We start from the raw sequence: 22,576 nt of genomic DNA, 5'->3' as shown, positions 1-22,576 counted from the left end.
AGTTATCTAAAATAATACTTTTTTTTACTAGGTATAAAACTTAAATTAATAATGAAAATTGGTAAGTATCTCAGTAGACAAAAATGTAGTACAAAATACATAAACACGCGACTCACCGCGACCCCGCGCCCCGCGCCCGTTTAGTCTTTTCTATGGGAGCGCGGTGGCACGTGATTGGTCAATTTTTTTATAGTTGACTACATCGTATTGAAATGAATCTTATAGTTGAGTTTGGAGGCCATATACGAAAAGTACACAATTATACTTTGGTATATTAAATCTTAATTCAACCATTACAGTCGACAAGTAGAAAAATATAATTATGACACGTTACATAAAGCCATCCTGCAGATAACGTCCACTATAAAGGTCACACGTCGTGTCGCGGCAAATTAGTTAAGAATCACAGACATAATGGAGTTCCTACTACTCGTGTGTGTGTTTGGTTTGGCTGTCGCAGCGCCAGCTGACGGGTAAGCTATAATACATCTTGTGTCGTTGGTTTACGAATAAGTTTCTGTCGTGTATTGTACTTATGGCACGTCTTTCTTGGACTTGATGACACCGATCGACGTTTTTTTTTTTACTCCTACGTAATTCTCTGTATGCTTTTATTGAGGGGGTAAATTAGCAGAGAGAGAGGAATTCATTCAGTGTATACATGTGAACTGTTTTTTCATCGACGGCGTCTGGCACACATAGATAAACCTGTGGATAAACCCATAGACCTATAAATTACTTCGTAAAAAAACTGTTTCCCTCTTTTAGCTATCATATTCATTTTGGTAATTTAATTTAACATACATACTTTTAAACTTCTGTTCCTAAAATAATATAAATATTCCGGTTTACAACAACGTCCGTATAGAAAAGCCAAAGTTGATACATTAAGCCAAAGTTGTTCGCCGAGGCGCGCACGGACGGTTTTGATGCCGTGTGGCGCAAGAAAACGGCCTCACTGCTTGACAGAGTTCGCGGGAGTAGCAACAGCATTCTAAACATGATAGCTAATAAGCTAGATTGTCCTCTGTTGTGGGCAATGGGTCAGCAGACAAAGTCGCTATTGTTTATAAATTATTAAATTTTTTATTAGGTTCCGGTTGCTACTAACATAACTGATAAGCTATAACTAACATATTTGTGGACTATATGTTTTCTTTAATAAAGAAATTTTAATTTAATTTAATTAATCTAAGTGCAAAAATGCTCCGATTTTTTTTAAACATAGACCCACAAATCGGACACGTTTTCGCCTGCGCAACTATCCGTCTCCTTAAACTTTTACGGCTGTAAAAAAAGGAGTTCAGACAAAAAACTGAAACGAATACGCTATTATATCTATGGCTAAACCGCAGCCAAATAACACTAGACCCTACTCATTGTGTTGGGTTCCTGCCGGTGAGTAAGGTTTCCAGAGCTCAACGAGGGTGCGGAGTGTTAGGGTCAGCAACACGCATCTAATGATATAAAGTATTTACCCTATGGATCCAGTTTTAACTGTAAACATAAATATTTGGATCAAACAAGAAAAACATTTCTCACTAGATCCATTTTGGATCTATAGACTGGATCTATCGAGAATGAAGGTCCCATATTTAACTGCTCGTTTCACTATTGATACCCGAGCAAGCGAAAGATTCCAAAATTAAACCACGAGCGTAGGGAGTGGTTTTAAAATATGAAATCTTGACCATTGCAAGGGTTCCAATACGAAAACCATAGTTATGAAAACGGACCAAAGGGGCACAAGGGCTAACAAATTTTGCCTCCGAGTGAAACACAATATTTTTCACTACACCAACACAAGGAAAATACTAACTGTAAAATATCAAACACAAAGTCAAAGCAAATCAATTGAAAATGAATGTTTTTAAATATTTATCACTCAAAATCATCATTTAAAAGTCATTTCTACCAGCTAACATAAGGAAATAATTCAAAATTTGCATTTGATTACTTTGCCCCACATGTGGATAAAATGTAACTCTCAATTTCTTCTCAATTTTTGAACAATCAAGAGAGCCTTTACAAGCTGGTGTGGTGAAAATAAATTCAACAAGGATCCATCCAAAATTGTGGCCCCTGAAAAAAGGCGCGACCAGTTGCTATATTCCAATATTTATACCTAGGTAGGTATGTAGATTTGTAGCTAGACAGAATGGTAGATGATCCTTATGGACCTGAAGTAAAGGTTTAGGTCCGGTTAAGGTAACTCAATATAGACACAATGGTTGTTGATTTGCGGAAAATGCCCAACACGCTAAAGAAAATCCGTTTATTCGTTACTTCTCGAATACGTATGGTCAAACGCTCTCAAATAGGCATAATCCTGCAAGTAGCTCACCCGAATTATACCGCTGAAGAATATAATATTGGCATGTTTTGTAGTAACTTAATTGACAAGGTGAGATTGTGGTCAAATGCTTACCTTTTCGTAATAAAAAAAAAAACAACGGGTTGCACTCCGGGAGTGCCGGCAGAAGTGAAAACTTGAATATTAACGTTGTGCATTTTTGATATTTTAGAAAAATTGTGTAGCAGTTTTATAAAAAGTAATACTTCTCTATTATACCTACGTAAATAAAGAATGTGGAAGATATTTTGAAATTTAGTGTTAATATATAACATATATACTTACGAGATACTTACAGAGTAATTCCTGAGACGCGAGCAGGATCGCTGACTATGCTACTTACCCTATAAGCTGAAGTATAATTTGAGCTTGATTAAACAGAAAGAAACCACTCTGATCTGGCGCAATCCTCCCCTCTGGTTCAATCCGATCCAATCTAATTCACATGGAATGTAAAGGATGCGAGACGATACAACGTTGTGCACCTATCAAAAGTGGAATCTTGGGCATTGGGACGGTTTCACGATGAATATCAAACTTTTTTTTAGTTTTCGGAGTCGTTGAAGTTAGCCAGCCAGCCAGTGAGTTTGATACGTGGGTAGGATTTATCTTACTTATTATTAAACTTTCCTTGACTGTATTGTATAGCTCTGTACCCCTAGTGTAACTTTGATCGACATCATAACGCGACGAACGCGTTTGCGTTAAGTCTCATTTTGTATAGGATTTTGAGTTTCCAAAACGTCCCGCTTGGCGCGCTCTTTCTAAATCCAATACAAAATGAGACTAAACGCAAACGCGTACGTCACGTTTCGAAATCGAATTTATTTACACTAGGGGTACTGGTAATCAATAATAAAAGCATATAATAAAAAAAGCGCTGTTATTCTCATGTATAAGGGTGCCAGTTCAGTTTAGTATGAAAAATTTAGTTCCAATGAAATTCCGCAATATGGCGCGTGTTCATATATTACTTATATGTATGTATCGGATAATAATAAAGTGTTATGTAAAATTGCAACAGGGTTAAGGTCAGACATGTTTATGTAAGTTGATAACACATAATAAGCATATATACCTAAAATTGCTTATCAATCTAAATTATTATAGGTCATGATCGACTAGGTCATGATCATTTGATGCCAAGTTTTTGAAATACATACATATTTATAATAGTTATTTGTTTTACAAGGGGGCAAGGTTGTTAGCCGCTTGTGCTAATATTGATACCCGAAAGAAGCGAAAGGTTCCAAAATTTAACCACGAGCGTAGCGAGGTTTTCAATTCAACGCACGAAGGTTAAACAAATTATGCCAAAGGAAATGCCGCCAGCATCTTTGGTACAATGCCTCAAGGGCCTATTTTAGATATAAGCTAGTTATAGTAATCATCTGTATATATCCATTATGTATATTATTATTGTAAATAAATATTGTGAACTAAATGTACACACTGTGTTTTTTCGATGTCCGTTAATTACAAAGGTGCATTCCTGATGAGCTTAAATTAAGTACCTTTCTCAAAGACACCGGTATTCTAATTAACTTCGGAGGTAATAAATAATTCATTTTAATCTTATAAGGCCCTTACGATTGTATACTCTTAGGGCTTGTTTACATATTGATTAGTGATTAGTACGAGTGTATACATTTGCTACTAAACATAAGTACTATCTCGGACGATTGATGTTCGACATGACATTGATATGTCACAGTTTTCAATTGTTTTGGTTGAATTAAATGTAATGCCCGTGTTACAACAACACTATATGCAACATTTAATTACTTCTTCTATAAAAAAAATATTAAGTATGCCATTTAATTTCCTTAAACGTTCTTATCGGAGTTCCATATCCGTGTGCATGGATACGGACGGGATCACAAAAATCTTTACGTTCACACGTTCTAAAGTAACAATATATTTGCACAACCGAAATTTCAGTATCTTAGACACGTGTGAATACACTTTCTTGGCTCTGCAAGACCCCTCTGCATCTCCTTAGTGACACTCTTGGTCGAATAAGTAAAATAAGGTACAACGAGGTGTCATCTACTGTGCATGTACACTGGAACGTTTTCCTTAGATAGAGTGACATGATGTTTGCGAAGAATCCCGCTATAATTTTATTATTTCCATAGGGTTCTTTCATACGGTTAAAGGTTGGCTGTTGTTGCAGTCCAAATGCAGCCTACGACACGATAGTCATCGGCATGGGCTCGGCGGGCACCACAGCGGCCACCGAGCTGGCCCAATCTGGTCGCAAGGTAAGCTTAACACTAGGCAACTCTTCCTCGCGCTTTCATCCTGTTACGCCGGTCCTGGGCAGTTTGGGTCACCTCCTCCCCTATTGCCCATCCACTATACATCCAACTTACGACAACATTATGTCACATGAGCGATCTTAATCAGTCAGGAACCTTTCTGGCTGTGATCATAGAGAAATAAGAAGTAATAGAGTGCTCACGTCATACATCAGTTTTGGTACCAAAATGATTATTATATTCGCAGTCGACATCTAGCATCAAGTAGCGGAACTCTCAGTACTGCTACTCGACAATAGATATCGCGGCAAACAAAAAGTCTAATGCTCAACGATTTTCAGCTAATATTATAACCAAGTAACCGGAACTCTATTTTCAACTCCTACACTTACTCTGGTTATAATATTAGCTGAAAATCGTTGAGCATTAGACTTTTTTGTTTGCCGCGATATCTATTGTCGAGTAGCAGTACTGAGAGTGCCGCTACTTGATGCTAGATGTCTACTGCGAATATAATAATCATTTTGGTACCAAAACTGATGTATGGAGTGAGCACTCTATTACTTCTTATTTCTCTATGCTGTGACTAAGATCTCCCAAAAATAAATCCCTATATAATTTTCAGTGCATTTTTAATCAAATAATTTTCAGTGCATAAATGGCGTCTCAAAAAAGCCGTCTTTAGAGGTAATTCAACTGTTTGGGATATTCAATGAACAACTAAAGGGACCCATTGATTACCAGTTCGCTGGGCGATATCGTCCTGTCAGTTATTCGCAAAAGCTGACAACCGCGAATAACTGACAGGCCGATATCGTCCGGCAAATGGTAATCAGTTAAGTCATTCAAAGCTTTTTTATAGGAAGGATTTTATGATGTAGTTATACAACTATTGAAATTTAAAGGTTCTAGCGCTTGAAGCCCAAGATCGTATCGGAGGCAGGGTCCACACCTTGCCGTTTGGGGACGGGCTGGTGGAGCTGGGAGCTGAATGGTAAGAAACAACTGTATAACCAGCCCCTAAGGGTAAGGAAAGGCAGGTACTTTTACAATTCAGAGTGCTCTCGTATCGCACTACTAAGTAGAGCGACGCCTGCGAGAGCGTACGAAGCTCTGGGTTATAGGATCTGGGGGGTCGCGATATTTGAGCATCGGTGGGACTCTAAGAAGCGTTGGTATATCAGTAAGCTATCACTCGTAACCGACTTGTCAAATTACGCTGCCTTCAGTCCCTACCCTCGTGTACTCCCTGTTTTATTGATTACATCGCCTTATTTAAGATAAGCAAGGTTCTCTTGGCATCGGGTAGCGTTTTATCCGACAGATCAGGTATGTGCTCCACCTAGTACGGTCGCCAAATCTCAAAAGCCCTCTAGAAACACGATTTAATTGACTCGGCTCGGCCTTACCCACAACCGGTATCAATGTGTTCGGACAGTTCTCCTGATCACCGTACATGCGGTAGTAAAGCGGAAAAATGGTGGAGGGGATAGTAATGACGTCACAAAGATGGCGGCCGGACCTATTCTTTTTGGCGGTGTATCTCGAAAACCACTTAACCGATTTTAATCATCGAGGTGTCAAATAATAGCTTATATTATGGAGATTATTTCCTTTTCTACAAACATTTACGTGAAACCTATAGGAAAAAAAATAATCACAAAAAACAGTTTTTTTATAAAATTATTATTTTTTATTTTGTAAAAATCTCCGTAAATATTAGCATTTCGCAAATTTTGTTTAATATAAAACATATTGCTTCATTATCAAGGAATATAATGAGCCTTAAAACATACAGATCGAGTAATAAACAATGAAGCTACACTCATTTATTTGCGCATGGGTAACGATAACTGGCTTTTACCGGTCGAAACTGTGGTGACTGTTACGATACGTATTGAATGGAATTTATAGAGTATCGGTTTTAATTACTGAAATTATAATGACAATTATAAAAACCAGACACAATAATGTTACCTTACTTCGACGTTTAGTCTCTTTTTTCGTCTTAATCATAGGTAGGTACATATTTCTTTTTACTTAAAAATTTTATACAGGGTGAACTTTTAACCACCAGTCATACTCTGCGCAGCGACTTTATAGGTCATACTGAACAACTTTTACTATTAGTAGTCCCCAAGCCGCTCCGAGGCCAGATTTAATTGACTCAGCTCGGCCTTACCCACAACCGGTATCAATGTGTTCGGGCGTTTCTCCTGATCACCGTACATGCGGTAGTAAAGCGGAAAAATGGTGGGAGGGGATAGTAATGACGTCACAAAGATGGCGTCCGGACCTATTCTTTTTGGCGGTGTATCTCGAAAACCACTTAACCGATTGTATTCATCGAGGTGTCAACTAATAGCTTATATTATGGAGATTATTTCCTTTTTACAAACATTTACGTGAAACCTATAGGAAAATAATAATCACAAAAAACATTTTTTTTTATACATTTGGTTGGTAGGTTTGTCTTATGTTTTAAAGCAGTAAAATCTTTCAAGTCGAAACACAATATAAATATACATTTTGTTGTCTAATCTAAAAGTATGATGTTCATTGTTTAAGACTGATTAGTGATTACTGAATTAAATAACATGCTATTTGTTATTTTTGTTTTATTTTTTAAATCAGGTATTAATTTATTCACTATGTATCACTATACAGGCAAAATGTGTATCATAGTTGGTCTGTAAGTACTTACTACTTGTGTCGAATATAGGTATAAGATGAAATTTTAACCACCAGCCATACTCTGCGCAGTGACTTTACAGGTCATACTGAACAACTTTTATTATAGGACCAATGCCGAATCACGCAAGAAAATTTGGATCTGGAATGACACCCACTGGCTGTGCCCTACCACACAAAGCGAGATGACATTCACAATGCCCATACCTCTCTTTTGGACGTAGTTTAAGGACGTACCCGGGTCCATGACGCATGCTCGCCACACCGCTGCTTAAAATAAGCTGACGCACCGTAAATTGAACTGCGTAAAAATCGCAAAAAATATTACACGGAGATCTTATGGCAGACACCGTACCGGTGACGTAAAAGACGCAACTGTTTTGCGAACAAAAAAGATTCGCGTGAAGCACGTCACTGCGATTCCGTACCGTCACCGTTTTTTAAACAGCGGTGTGGGGAGCATGCGTCAAAAACGGTACGCATACGACGCGTCACTGCGATTCCGTATCGTGACCGTTTTTTAAGCTGCGGTCTGGTCGCACCTTGTATTGTATTGTATTGTATTGTATTCGGGCGATTTTTCCGCAACTCGACGACTTGCGCCTATTTTGCGTGATATGTTGGGGGTGGGCTAGTCCTGCCAGCCCAGCTCCTCGAGGAATCCTATCAAACCTTTGATGTTGAGTAGGACCTCGGGGAGGTCTCTCGGAGATCCGAGATGTTTAGCCCTGTATGGAGTCACTCCGCTGCATTCCAGCACCACGTGAGAGGCTGTTTCTTCTGTCTCCATGCAACCTCGGCACAGGGGACTGTCTGTGACACCTGTTGTGAAAAGATGTTTGTTAAATAGTCCATGACCTGTTATGACACTGGTTACCATACTCAGTCGGACCTTCCCTAGTTGCAGGAGCGCCCTTGTGAGGTTTCCGTTGATGCCAGGCATGGCTTCTTTTGCCTGTCTGCATCCAGTCTGGTTCAGCCAGTGTTCTGTGTGTAGTTTCCCTGTACGTGCCAGCAGCATTGAGCGTACCTTGCTAAATGGTATCGGAAGAATCAGTTCCGGACCAATCGCCCCCGCATTCGATCCTTGCCTGGCAAGCTCGTCCGCAGCATCGTTACCTCGGGATCCACTGTGTCCCTTGATCCATTGTAGGGTGAACTTGTTATTATGACATACCTCCATTAGTCGTTCGTGGCATTCGTGTATAAGTTTGGATGTAACTATATGGCTATTTAGAGCCATTAAGACTGCTCTACTGTCGGAGAGTATGCGGATGGAGGATCCTACTACCTTCCTTGCAGTGATGGCAGCCGCCGCGTTTATGATGCCCATGCACTCAGCTTGGAATACCGAGTTATGGGCTCCTAGCGGAGTGGTGATCAAATATCAAATATCAAACATTTATTCAGCAAATAGGCCACAGGGGCACTTTTACATGTCCATTTTTACAAACAATAAATTAAAAAAAAAAAAACAATTACAAATATCGAATCTATGAAATAATAAATACTTTATTAGAGATGTATACTGTCTCTAAATGTCAAATTACACAAAAAAAAAAAACTATGATAAAAAAATAAAACCATAAAATACTAAAATTCTTTAGAGATGTATAAGTCTCTACGTGTCAGAGATAAAATATAAAAATATATATTAAATTATCCTTAGAGATGTAGAGGGTCGCCAAGGCTTGAATTCTTATATAAATAATTAAAAGACAAAAAAATTAAAACAGACAAGAACCGAATGAAGTGTCTCACGTTAATGTCACTCAAAAGTAAAGTTACATACTTTAACATAACCTGTACCCCGTGTAAGCTTAAACAGACCGGTCTCCACAAACAGCACCCGTTCACGAGTATGACGTGTATCTCAGCCATCGCCTCCCTCAACCTTCATTCGGGAAAGTGGCGACCCGATCAACGACGTCACCGTAAGTAAAGACTTTTAAGCGAGCCTGACATGTTCAAGCTGCCGGGTTGTATTAATATAAATATAATACATAATGTGAGATACAACGTTTGTGCTTGTAAGTTACATTAAAGACGGCATAGCGCCACATAAACGCGACTACATATTATTCATAAGGAGTGCCTACCTATAAAACTAAATTATAAATTTAAATTGACTTAGAGATGTACAGGTCTCTAAGTGTCCAAATCATTAAAATAGGTATTAAAATAAAATGAAATTTAAAATAAAATAAAATTTAAAATAAAATAAAATCTTAGAGGTGTATAAGGTCTCTAAGTGTCCAAAACTAAAATAATACAATCAAACGAGAACATGATGTTCTCTTGTGTCAGTTCTACTGGACGCTAGTATGGTTATTTCACAGGAAGAAAACGAAAACACTATTACTGACATTTTTATCATACTATCAAGATCAAGCTACTGGCTTAAAGGCATCCTTATCATCTATGAAATCATTCACAGCATAATACGCCTTACTTAACAAAGAGCTCTTAACGTGTGACTTAAATTTGTTAAGAGGCAAATTCACTATATCAGTGGGAACTTTGTTATAAAAACGTGTACAGTTCCCGACGAAAGACGTACTAACCTTACGGAGGCGGTGGGCGGGCACAGCAAGTTTATGCTTGTTTCTAGTGTTATAGTTATGGACATGTTCAGGTCTTCTGAGAAGGTTCCAGAGCCCGATCCGCTGTCTGTTTTGGACCCATCAGTGAAGATTCTCAGCTCCCGGGGATTGAGTCCTTCATGATTGTCGTCCTCATATAACTGTATTTTGTACCTTTTATCGAAGATAGCTTGTTTGTGAATCCGGTCCGTGCCTGACCTAAGCACTGGAAATTCGTCATACACCTTTTCCAGGCATTTTGTGTGAAGAGCTCCTGTGATGTTAGACCATATCTTGAGGGTTCGCAACCTTACCGCTGAAAGACTGGCCTCTTGCTGTATGTGTAGGTGCAGCGGTGGAAGGTTTAGCATGACCTCCATGGCTGCAGTCGGGGTAGACCTCGTGCAGCCAGTGGTGACCGCGCATGCGAGCCTTTGAAGTCTTTGTAGTTTGTCTCGTACGTTGCCTAGGTTTGTTCTTGGCCACCAAACCAGAGCACCGTAACAGAGTAAGGGGCGGATTATCGTCTTATAGAGCCAGAGGGTAATTTTCGGGTTGAGTCCCCACCTCTTACCAATCATCCTTCTGCACTGCCAGAAGACAACTCCCGCCTTGTCTATCCGTTTGTTGATGTGGTTGTTCCAATTGAGTTTATTGTCGAGAGTTAGTCCTAAGTACTTAACTTCATCGGACAGCTGTAGCTCAGTTTGGAAAAGTGTTGGTCTGGTAAAGTCGGTCGCACCTTTATGGGACAGTCAAATTTTTTTTCGCGATTTCGGAATTGGTCCCATAGTAAAAGTTGTTAAGTATGACCTATAAAGTCGCTGCGCAGAGTATGACTGGTGGTTAAAAGTTCACCCTGTATAAAATTTTTAAGTAAAAAGAAATATGTACCTACCTATGATTAAGACGAAAAAAGAGACTAAACGTCGAAGTAAGGTAACATTATTGTGTCTGGTTTTTATAATTTTAATTATAATTTCAGTAATTAAAACCGATACTCTATAAATTCCATTCAATACGTATCGTAACAGTCACCACAGTTTCGACCGGTAAAAGCCAGTTATCGTTACCCATGCGCAAATAAATGAGTGTAGCTTCATTGTTTATTACTCGATCTGTATGTTTTAAGGCTCATTATATTCCTTGATAATGAAGCAATATGTTTTATATTAACCTTTTGACCGCCGTAGTCTGATATATCAGACAATCAATACCCAGCTCGTGTCGCCGCAGTCTGATAAATAAGACAATTTTTTTCATGTTTTTCTCAAGACATTCTTTACTTTAATAAAGTTTACTTTGGTTCTTTGCATAAGTAAGTCGCAGTAATTGTTAATTAAGTAACAGTGAGACTGATATGTTGATTTTATTATATTTTCTAGTTGAAAATAAACTTTAATTATACCATTACATTATGTATGATTTTACCCCAAGTCTCGTAGCCAAAGTCTTATTTAAAAGACACCAGTGATGTGATGATGATTGGTATTGAAATATCTACGTCGACTTTCTCATTCGATGTTTAGATTTACGACGTAAGATTTATGCATGCGACTGACCTTACTTAGCTAACCTATTTTATCACTTCGATATGTTCTTATAAAATTATGACGTAAGTTGTCTATTATTCTACAATGTCGTCCGCTGAAGATTTATAAAACGCGACCCTGGTTGATTGTTACCAATAATCCTGACCTACCGGTCTGATGCGGTTTGGCGTCACCTACTATATTGTCTATACATATAATATTTTATAGATCCATGAATGATAGATTTGGTAGACACTTTTTCCATGACTGAATCTGTCATAAAAATAATCTGCCGTAACCAGAATCTGTCCTTAACTGAATCAAGTTACCCAATGACTTAAGTAGCCACACCAAGTGTTGATACATTCGCTTCATACGCAATTGCCATGCAGAGACTCCTTCTGCAGTTCTAGGTGCACGTTCAGCGTCCAGAAACTTGACTCTAGCAACACGACATGCCATGATGGCCTCGCAGTAAATGATCGAGTACCTAATCCTTGTCATTGTGATCCCGATCCAAGCAGTTCCACTTTACCATTTACTCTTTGGACATTTTGATTCCATGGATGTTTTGACCCTTGGACATTTTGACACTTGGACATATTGAGTCCTTGGACGTTTTCAAAGTTGAACTTAGAAATAAATATATTTGAATTGTACTAGTGCCTACCTTCCAGGGTTTCGTGAAGTCGGTTTTTTTCATCGATGATAGATATTTGAATCGATAAATAAGGCGAGACTCTGTTATCGTGGTTCATCGGTAATCCCTACTAAGTTATTATATTCCGCAATAATAATCAATACAGACTACGCCGTCGTCTTAAAAATGAGACCGCATGTGACGTCAAAGATATAACTTAGAAAATTTTAGTGGTGTAGATTACTCGATATTTCAAAGTTATGTTAGGTCAACAAAATATATAAGAAGGTACTGTTTAGTAGTTTTAAAACTTTGAATACTATAATAATATTGAGTTTACAATATTTATTTATCAAAAGAATTGTGTTACTGTGTAAAATTTTATGATTTATTATGCCAAACAACGTTGAAATTTTCAGATTCGATACGTTTCTAATGTGATCAATCCTCTCCCTACTAGTGTCAACTTATCAACGAAAATACAATGAAGCCTTCGCCAATGTCTGAAATAGTAGACCGCTCATGACGTCACAGATACGAAATAAAAAATAATAGTGATGTAGCAAAGTCCATCAATAAACTTGCATAGCTGGTAAAATTCACAGATTCAATCCATTAATAAAGGGACGAAACCATAAAAAAAGACATTGGTAAACGTGATTTAATTATTTTTATTTTTTTTTTAATGATAAGGTGGTAAAAAATGAAGTTAATCACTGTAAACTATAAACAATAAAATATTTTATCGTAAGTTATGTGGCAAGCACTACACAGTTTGTTATTACTTAGTATAGGCGGCGACACGGGCACGTCCGATGACATCCTAAGCGGCGTTCAAAAGGTTAAACAAAATTTGCGAAATGCTAATATTTACGGAGATTTTTACAAAATAAAAAATAATAATTTTATAAAAAAACTGTTTTTTGTGATTATTTTTTTTCCTATAGGTTTCACGTAAATGTTTGTAGAAAAGGAAATAATCTCCATAATATAAGCTATTATTTGACACCTCGATGATTAAAATCGGTTAAGTGGTTTTCGAGATACACCGCCAAAAAGAATAGGTCCGGCCGCCATCTTTGTGACGTCATTACTATCCCCTCCACCATTTTTCCGCTTTACTACCGCATGTACGGTGATCAGGAGAACTGTCCGAACACATTGATACTGGTTGTGGGTAAGGCCGAGCTGAGTCAATTAAATCTGGCCTCGGAGCGGCTTGGCGACCGTACTAACCAAAGAAGCGCGGACGTTTATTGGGCGTGACTATCTAGTATGCGCTCATCTGAGCGCATACTCTGAACGGAATTTCATCAACGATGACGATATTGACCATGACTAACTCAATCTCAAAACGAATGAACAGTGCTCAATCAAATCCCCACCCGATTTTCTCAATAGCTAAACTTTCAGAATTTCGTCAATGTGGCTAAACCCGACTTGAATAGAACAAAGTGAGGACGTTTCATAAACGTCATATTTTCATAGACAAACTATAAACTGCTACACTTTGTCTTTGAAAATGCCATGAAGAATTAGCTCGGTCCGACTTTATAAAATTACCTGTTCCAGGATCCACGGCAACGTCAGCAGCCGCACCTACGCGCTGGCTACCAAGCACAACATCGACACCAAACTCCAGCCCCTGATGTTGGACCCTTACCGCTCGGACGGCACTAAACCTGACGTCGCAATGGTGAGGGAGCTGGTGGATTTGGACTTTACAGAAGAGCAACCTAATCCGCCAGAAGCTGTAGGCACATTTGTCACTAAGAAGTAAGTATAAGGCTTCATCAATTATAGAGAAACAAGCTTCAACCTTCGATATACTCAGCATAAGAGCGCCGCGAGGCCGCGACAGTATCTCGCCCGCGACTACACGTCTTTATCTAACTGTATTGATTCGAGCGAGGGACGATACTGTCGCTCTTGTGCTAAGGTTACAGCCCCTGGTCGTGGACCCTTACCGCTCAGACAGAACTAAACCAGTTGCGCTGGTGAGGGACCTCGACTATTTAGTTATAGCTTAAGCTCTAAGTACGTCTAGCGACAAGAATCTTCATATCATCGTTCAGTGCATCCTCTACGATAAGCTTCTACTGATATTCATTGCTAGATTCATTTCCCGGCGATGAATTAATTAAAATAAATTCAGAACTATTTACTTTTTTTCCTCCTGATCTAAAAAGATCAGACAAGATTTTAATTCAAATGTGTCTGCAGTGGCTTTAAACTTACATGCTGGTGGTATGCACTTTACGGTACCTATTAAACGAATGGGAGTATTTATAAATAAATGATAAAGGGATAGGTGGCGTTGAATAATATAGGTGGTGTTTCTGTACATTTGCTGTAAAGTTTCTGAGGTGTGCAATAAAGAGTATTGTATTGTTCCTACCTCCAGAGCTCACTCGTTATTTCCAGATTCATGGAATACATCACCAAGAACAAACCAGACCTGCTCAAGGACCAGGACTTCATCACCGAGTTCCTGGAGTTCTCGAACCTGCTAACAAACAACCTGGAGTCTTCGAACGACTGGAATGACGTCATTACCGGGGGCTCGTACGAGCATCTGGGCGGCCCGCAGGCTATCAGCTGGCATAGGCATGGATACAAGGCTTTCTTTGACATTATGCTGGTAAGCCTTGCTGGGTCATACACATTGCTATTGTATGCTTAACTCTACTCTGTATCTTCAGGTATTTTAATAAAAGGAAACAAAATCTACCCTCAAATTACTCCTTCAGCCAATTGAGGGTAGATGAAAACATTACATTAAATTTTTGTTGTATTTTAAAAGAAAGAACTATATAGATACCACAGGGTATTTTCTAGCAACTGTTTTTCTACCAATTCGACATCCCATATCAGATCGAACAATGTGAGAACGCTCTTAGTAGTTAGTTTAATGACCTCCACTTTTGGACCACAGAACAAATACAACAACGGTCCCGGCCTCCCCAACCTGGACATAAAGCTGAACACTGAAGTAACTCGCGTCGTCACGCCGCAGCACCCCAACGAAACTGTCACTGTGGAGTGCAAAGATGGGAGCTCCTACACCGCTAAACACGCCATAGTGACTGTGTCACTTGGAGTGCTCAAGGCCAAGTAACTATCTCACTGTATTTTTTTTTTATTAATAAAATTTGTACTTTGCACAGACTTTCTGTGTGTTTTATCAACACACAGAAAGTCTGTGCAAAGCTATGTAGTTTAGATGGACTACGATATATAGGGCTTACGATACACAACATAATATATGATGATGATAATACTCCTGACCGATTTCGACCACAGAGTGTAGCTGTTGCACTCTCTGGTGCGCTTTTAGATGGCTCGCATACCCAAATTTCCTACTAAATTTCCGAGTGCATTTTGGGCACATCAACACACCATACCTACATAATAGGGTTGTTTCCATCTACAAATCTTAGGGCAGAATTGTACCTATCCCAATAAATTCTTTTGGATTATAAGAACATGTTAAACTACTATATATTACAGGTCCCCACCTGTAATGACCATATTTTTGTAAATATTGAATTTAAAATATCTTTTGGCACACGTCACGTGACCAAACTCGAAACGTCATTGAAGATTCTGATGACGTCACAACTCTCGGATTGACACTGTTGACAGTTAGGCGATAAACAACAAATGACAAATGTCAGTTGACAGTTCGTATCTTCTACGTGCGTATAGTTATGTGTCAAACCGTAAACTGTGACGTCACACAATATTCAAAGAGCATTTTGGGCGCGAAAGCATCTGTCAAAATATATTTTGTTAATTTAACATATTTAAAGCCTAAAGCATATTTAAAGTTAATTTAACATATTTAGTATAAAAGTTTAATTTTAGGGCAAGTTTTAGTTAATATAAAACGTAATACAAGCGTTTCAAAAAATTGGAAACAACCCTATTGTAGGAACTAGAGGTGGGCGGCCGAGCCTTTAGCTCATCTCGCTTTCGGTCGAGTTCGCTGCGACGTTCAGCTTCACACTCACCATAACATATCATATAATATAATATATGATAGGTTTTTAGATGGGCGCACTTGCCACAACTGATTATACATATTTTCAGACATACCACGCTCTTCTCGCTGCCCTTGCCTCTAGAAAAACAGACGGCCATAGAGAAAGTCAGCATGGGCGTCGTCGGGAAGGTGATCCTGTCGTTTGAGAAGGCCTGGTGGCCCAAAGATGTTACTCTGTTTGCCTTCATCTGGAAAGGTAATGTTATACAAAACGCACAGCCAAAATGATACCCTATTTGACCTAGTCTAGACTTTGAAATTTTGACCCTCCCTCCCTTAATTTTTTGAGCATATTCCATAGTGAATAAAAAGATAACAGAACTGAACTGTCGTTCCATTGAGTCGGAGATGAGCGCAGAGGGCCTACCGCGAACCGCATTCGACGTGTTGCGTCTCTGTCGCACTTGTACATTTGTACATAAGTGTGTCAGGGAGGCAACACGTCGAAGTCATGGGAGAAGACGTGCGGGACTCAACCAATAGCATATTGGTCTAGCGGAGCGGAGACGTGGGTAGGCGTGGCTCACTCCGCGATTTCGTCGCATCGCTACAAGTACATGCGGCCCACACCACTTCTGGTGTCTAGCAGTAGTGGTTGCCGCGCACCGCTACGGACACTTGCTCGCGCTTGCGCCACCTTGCGGTCATATCTGTCGTAATAGAGAGTGAACCTTCTGTACATAGTACTATTATTAATTCTGTGATAAATCATTTATTCATATTCCTTTATTGATAAAATTACAAATTTTACATGTCAAAAGGTAATACAATATATAATTAGGTCGATGTCAATTTAAGTACCTACAATTAAGATAATAAATAATAATAATCAAATTCAATTACAGTAAAATAAAACAGTATAATAATCAAAACAATTCAAATATCCAATAAATTAAATTAAATCATCATTATAATATTCTGACATGTCATAATTATCAAATTAAATAATATAATATATAACATATAATATAATATAAATTTATTCTGTTACGAGAATGTAGTGTAGTATAATCTCACTAATCCGGCACTTCGATAGATCGGCACGTCCAATAATCGGGCACTCTCCGCTCACGCCTCCCTCGCCCCTCTACACCTGTGCGCTTCGGTCGCTGCGTCGTCGAATTCTTTATTTTATTCATTACCTATGACTTTTTTAGTATAATCCCGTAATCCGAATATTCCAATAATCCGGCACCCTCCGGTTTTTAATAGTGCCGGATTAGTGAGATTACACTGTACTTACTCAAAACAAGTTCTTAGGGCTCCTCTACACGATGGCCCAGCGTAGGCCAGTCCAAGGGACGCAGCTATGCGGTGAAATGAGATAGCAATATCACTTGCTCCCTCTAACGCATAAATGCGTCCCTAGGACTGGCCTACGCTGGGCCATCATGTAGAGGAGCCATTACAATATAAAAATGTCCAATACATTCTTCTTAACAAAGCTTGCAAAGAAGGTACAACCAGTGCTATTAAATAGTTGATACTCGCACGTCTCCTTTGATCTCCGCCTCACTGCAAACGCAGCTTTAGGTGTTTTAGATACTTCGTAATTGTCTGTAATTTACAAAATTTTGTAAGTTGAACAAGAGGTTGAATAAACATCTTCAACTATTTTTAAAGGAGACGACAAGAAAAATGTCCCCGCCGAAGACTACTGGACGACTAGAATACTTGGGGCCCATCCTCCTATGGGATCCAGCAACACGCTCACTCTGTGGACCAGCGGCGAGGTGGCTAAGCAGGTAAGGTCCTTAACCCTTTGACCGCCAAAGACGTCAACTGACGCGCGGCTACAGCCCAATATGACCCTTCGTGCATTCCGACAAGGTTCACGATGACGCGCCGCGCATTATTGGCATGGTGTTCAAAAGGGTCATCAATTGGTCATGGTCTGCGTGCGGGGTGCGGGAGATTTCCATAAAGCATGCCATGGGGCCCGCTTTCGAGGAACTTTTTTAATTGATCGATAGGGACTGTATGCGGGGTGCGGGAGAATTCCAAAACGCATGCCATTATGAGTTTCACTAGTCGTTATACCACCTAGCCGCCTGCGGGGAGTCACCCGCATGCTGTAATCGATCGAACTATCGACTTATGAGTTTCACTAGTCGTTATACCGCCTGCGGGGAGTCACCCGCACGCTGTAATCGACCGAACTATCGACTTATGAGTTTCACTAATCGTTATACACGCCTGCGGGGAGTCCACGTACGCTTTATATCGACCGAATCGACCAATGAAACTGAGACTGTAAGAGGGGGATAACACAAAATCGTAGTTTTTATATTGAATTTTTACACTTTTTAATTAAGGGCAATGCCATGATAAAAATCACATAGAGACTAGACTATATTAGCAATAGCAGACTCCAGCCAAAACTTTGAAAGGTTAAAATTGGCTTGATAGAAAAAATCACGAAAACATACATACATCATTTTTTTCAGTTGCATATCATCAATGTCACCCTCATTCCCTGTATTGCAGTATAATTTTATAGTACATACCTATAAAGTAACTAGATATATAGCTAAGGAGGAAGGAAGTATATTTTCAGAGTAATTGAGATAAAAGGTAAAAATCTGCGCAACGGCCATATCGCAAGTTTCGCGCGCAATATCTTTTGTTTACTTTTAATTTCCTAAGTTTACGTCTTCTCAAGGAACTACAGTATCTGGTTCTTGAGTGAATTCATTCTCAAATTGCGTAGTCTAATTTCGTGGTGTTCAATTGTTATCTTTCTGCCAGGTGGAGAAGTTGCCGGAAGAAATAGTGAAGAGCAAGTGCGTGGCGCTGCTGCAGAGGTTCATGGGTGACGCGCTGAAGATCACCGTGCCCGTGCCCACCGGTTTCCTCAGGTAAACTGAGATTACTTCGAATCGCGGGGAAACATTAACCATCGATGTTTAAACTATAAGAAATTGGTTTCTAAACTTATATTTCTGAGGTTGCCAACCACATTATAAAATTCTTAAGCTTGCGTTCAAAACTCAACTCTATGTTTCTCAAAACTGATGATTATATTGATGCGAAGTAAAGGTAAGGTAGTTTACGGTACCACATTTTAGAACCCTCCTTCACGTTCCGAACAGATAAAGGACCTGTATAGAACCCGGGCCGAGTAGATACGGTCGAGTTCGCTAAACATCTTTAAAAAGCAATGTTCCAAAATTATCACACGACCGACGCGACCAACCCGCCGACGCCCGACCGACGACGGCCGACGCGAGGCCGAGAGGCTTGCTAATGATCCGGGACGACGGAAATTTTAAAAATATAACACGACCTTATTGTTAGTTTTATTTTATACTACGTCGGTGGCAAACAAGCATACGGCCTGCCTGATGGTAAGCAGTCTCCGTAGCCTATGTACACCTGCAACTCTAGAGGAGTTACATGTGCGTTGCCGACCCTAACCCCACCCCCCTCGTTGAGCTCTGGCAACCTTACTCACCGGCAGGAACACAACACTATGAGTAGGGTCTAGTGTTATTTGGCTGCGGTTTTCTGTAAGGTGGAGGTACTTCCCCAGTTGGGCTCTGCTCTAGATCTGGAATGACATCTGCTGTGCTGTGCCCTACCACACAAGGCGAGATGACATTCACATTGCCCATACCTCTCTTGGAGTCTATCTAGTGTCTTAGAGGCGCGTAAAATATACATATTTTTGAGACATAGGCTTGTAAAGATGTTTGCGAACTCGACTCTAGTACAAAAAGGTGTGATCGGAATAGAAGTCACACTAGAGTATGGAGTGTGGATTTGAAAGGAGTGAAATCTCTTATGGTAGAACTATGGTAGGACTGTTTGCAAAAGTGTCCAGCTGTCAGCTATAAATAATAATTCCAAATTGACCATTGTAGTTTACATTTTATATTATTCCTTTAGATTTCTTACCCCAAAATATTACTTGTAACACTCTCCAGAGTGGCTAAGAACTTAGGCGTTATTGACAGAGCGAAGTGCGCTGTCTATGATTTGATTTTTTTCAAGTATTCTAGGTATTGTAGCGCCACCTATTTAAGGTTTTTTGATGACACGTTTTGGTACATAGAGATTTAATTCCTTACCTCCACCTTCCATAAACTAGTGGGTCGAACAATACTTCACCTTTGGTCGAATCTCGTTTCGATTACCTATATAATGAAGCACTGACATTAATATACACATATCTCAATGTCAAGTAAGTTATGAAAATAGAGTGGGATACAGTCCATTGGTTTTATTCTCTTTTTCGGACAGAATTCTCTAATTATATTCTATACCTGGTAAGGGCATTTATTCGTGTGATGAGCATGGATATTTGTTCCTGAGTCATGGGTGTTTTCTATGTATTTAAGTATTTATAAATATTTATATATTATATATATCGTTGTCTAAGTACCCTCAACACAAGCCTTATTGAGCTTACTGTGGGACTTAGTCAATTTGTGTAATAATGTCCTATAATATTTATTTATTTATTTATTTTATTTATACCTATGTATTCCAGGTCGACATGGTACTTGAACCCGTACACGCGAGGCAGTTACTCGTACGACAACCTGGAGGCTCCACGATACCCGCTGGCGCGGAAATGGCTGAGTTACCCGCTCCTGGACTCGGCGGGCGAGCCGCGCGTGCTGTTCGCAGGTCAGCTGTCTGAACTAGTGTCGTGTTTGTGTCGTTTACGTATACCCGCGGTTACACGTACAACTTGCAGGCCCCGCGGTACGCGCTGGGAAATAACTAAGTTACCCGCTCCTGGACTCGGCGGACGAGCCGCGCGTGCTGTTCGCAGGTCAGCTGTCTGAACTAGTGTCGTGTTTGTGTCGTTTACGTATACCCGCGGTTACACGTACAACTTGCAGGCCCCGCGGTACGCGCTGGGAAATAACTAAGTTACCCGCTCCTGGACTCGGCGGACGAGCCGCGCGTGCTGTTCGCAGGTCAGCTGTCTGAATTAGTGTCGTGTTTGTGTCGTTTACGTATACCCGCGGTTACACGTACAACTTGCAGGCCCCGCGGTACGCGCTGGGAAATAACTAAGTTACCCGCTCCTGGACTCGGCGGACGAGCCACGCGTGCTGTTCGCAGGTCAGCTGTCTGAATTAGTGTCGTGTTTGTGTCGTTTACGTATACCCGCGGTTACACGTACAACTTGCAGGCCCCGCGGTACGCGCTGGGAAATAACTAAGTTACCCGCTCCTGGACTCGGCGGACGAGCCGCGCGTGCTGTTCGCAGGTCAGCTGTCTGAACTAGTGTCGTGTTTGTGTCGTTTACGTATACCCGCGGTTACACGTACAACTTGCAGGCCCCGCGGTACGCGCTGGGAAATAACTAAGTTACCCGCTCCTGGACTCGGCGGACGAGCCGCGCGTGCTGTTCGCAGGTCAGCTGTCTGAATTAGTGTCGTGTTTGTGTCGTTTACGTATACCCGCGGTTACACGTACAACTTGCAGGCCCCGCGGTACGCGCTGGGAAATAACTAAGTTACCCGCTCCTGGACTCGGCGGACGAGCCGCGCGTGCTGTTCGCAGGTCAGCTGTCTGAATTAGTGTCGTGTTTGTGTCGTACACGTATACCCGCGGTTACACGTACAACTTGCAGGCCCCGCGGTACCCGCTACAGGGCGGAAATTGCTAAGTTATCTGCACCTGGACTCAGCCGGCAAGCACACCTATTATGTATAACACGCCATCGTAAATCTTAGATATCGAAATGCACGAAGTTTAATATTACACTAAATCAAAACCTTTCCAGGCCATCTGTGTAGAATAACATACTTATCTTGTTTTACAGGCGAAGCCACGAACGAGCGGCACTTCAGCACCGTGCACGGAGCCAGCGAGACGGGCCGACGCGAGGCCGAAAGACTTTTGCTGATGATTCGTGGCGACGGAAATTTTAACGTCAAAGATTTTAAACTTTAATGTGAAACCCACCGAATAAGAAATACATTAGTTTTTATACGAAATAGTTATGTTTCTTTACAACTAACAAATCAATTCATGTTTTTTTTTTTTTATATGTAAATTATTTTAGTTCGAAATCCTAGGTGTCAGTGAATTGCTTTCGAATATCTTACAAAATCGTCATTCGATAAAATCTTATACATACCTATAGGTACGGCAAACGTAGTTTAAGGTTTAGTGGGGCAGTCGGGCAAAAAAAACCTTCGAAGGCAAATTTAAAAAAGTGACATCAAATAAGGTTTAAAAAAATTTGAGTATTCGAACTGAAACAGTTGAACAAACAACAGTAACGTTGTATTATAGTAGTTTATGTTACTGCTACATAATAAAAAGCATTAAAATACACGAGTGTGGGTTTAAGAAACGAACGAAGTGAGTTTCTTAAAAAGATCACACGAGTGTTTTAACTTCTAATGTCTAATTATGTACAGTGACATACACTATTTTATCTACACACATATTATAAACTTTCTATGAAATATTCACTAACCCAAATTACAGTAACTCAAGAAAATTG

At 40.0% G+C, this 22,576-nt stretch overlaps 1 protein-coding gene across 1 annotated transcript; it reads left to right on the top strand.

Annotated features, from left to right (window-relative positions):
* The first annotated feature begins 83 nt into the window (after positions 1-83).
* Positions 84-22,061, top strand: LOC133532343 (spermine oxidase-like). Its single transcript, XM_061870946.1, has 11 exons — positions 84-473; positions 4,530-4,617; positions 5,520-5,608; positions 13,632-13,835; positions 14,484-14,700; positions 14,995-15,173; positions 16,152-16,300; positions 17,728-17,849; positions 18,853-18,962; positions 20,597-20,736; positions 21,887-22,061. Exons 1-11 carry the CDS (start codon positions 415-417, stop codon positions 22,015-22,017), a joined length of 1,488 nt encoding a protein of 495 aa, XP_061726930.1. The 5' UTR covers positions 84-414; the 3' UTR covers positions 22,018-22,061.
* The last annotated feature ends 515 nt before the right edge of the window (positions 22,062-22,576 follow it).

This window comes from Cydia pomonella, chromosome 27, assembly GCF_033807575.1.
Source record: "Cydia pomonella isolate Wapato2018A chromosome 27, ilCydPomo1, whole genome shotgun sequence".
NCBI lineage: Eukaryota > Metazoa > Arthropoda > Insecta > Lepidoptera > Tortricidae > Cydia > Cydia pomonella.
This window is presented reverse-complemented; position numbering and strand designations above follow the sequence as displayed.

Coding starts and splice junctions, on each gene's coding strand:
- LOC133532343 (XM_061870946.1), top strand. CDS start 415: ATGGAGTTCCTACTACTCGTGTGTGTGTTTGGTTTGGCTGTCGCAGCG. Junction 14,701..14,994: donor CTTTCTTTGACATTATGCTG/GTAAGCCTTGCT, acceptor TTTGGACCACAG/AACAAATACAACAACGGTCC. Junction 17,850..18,852: donor GCGGCGAGGTGGCTAAGCAG/GTAAGGTCCTTA, acceptor TCTTTCTGCCAG/GTGGAGAAGTTGCCGGAAGA.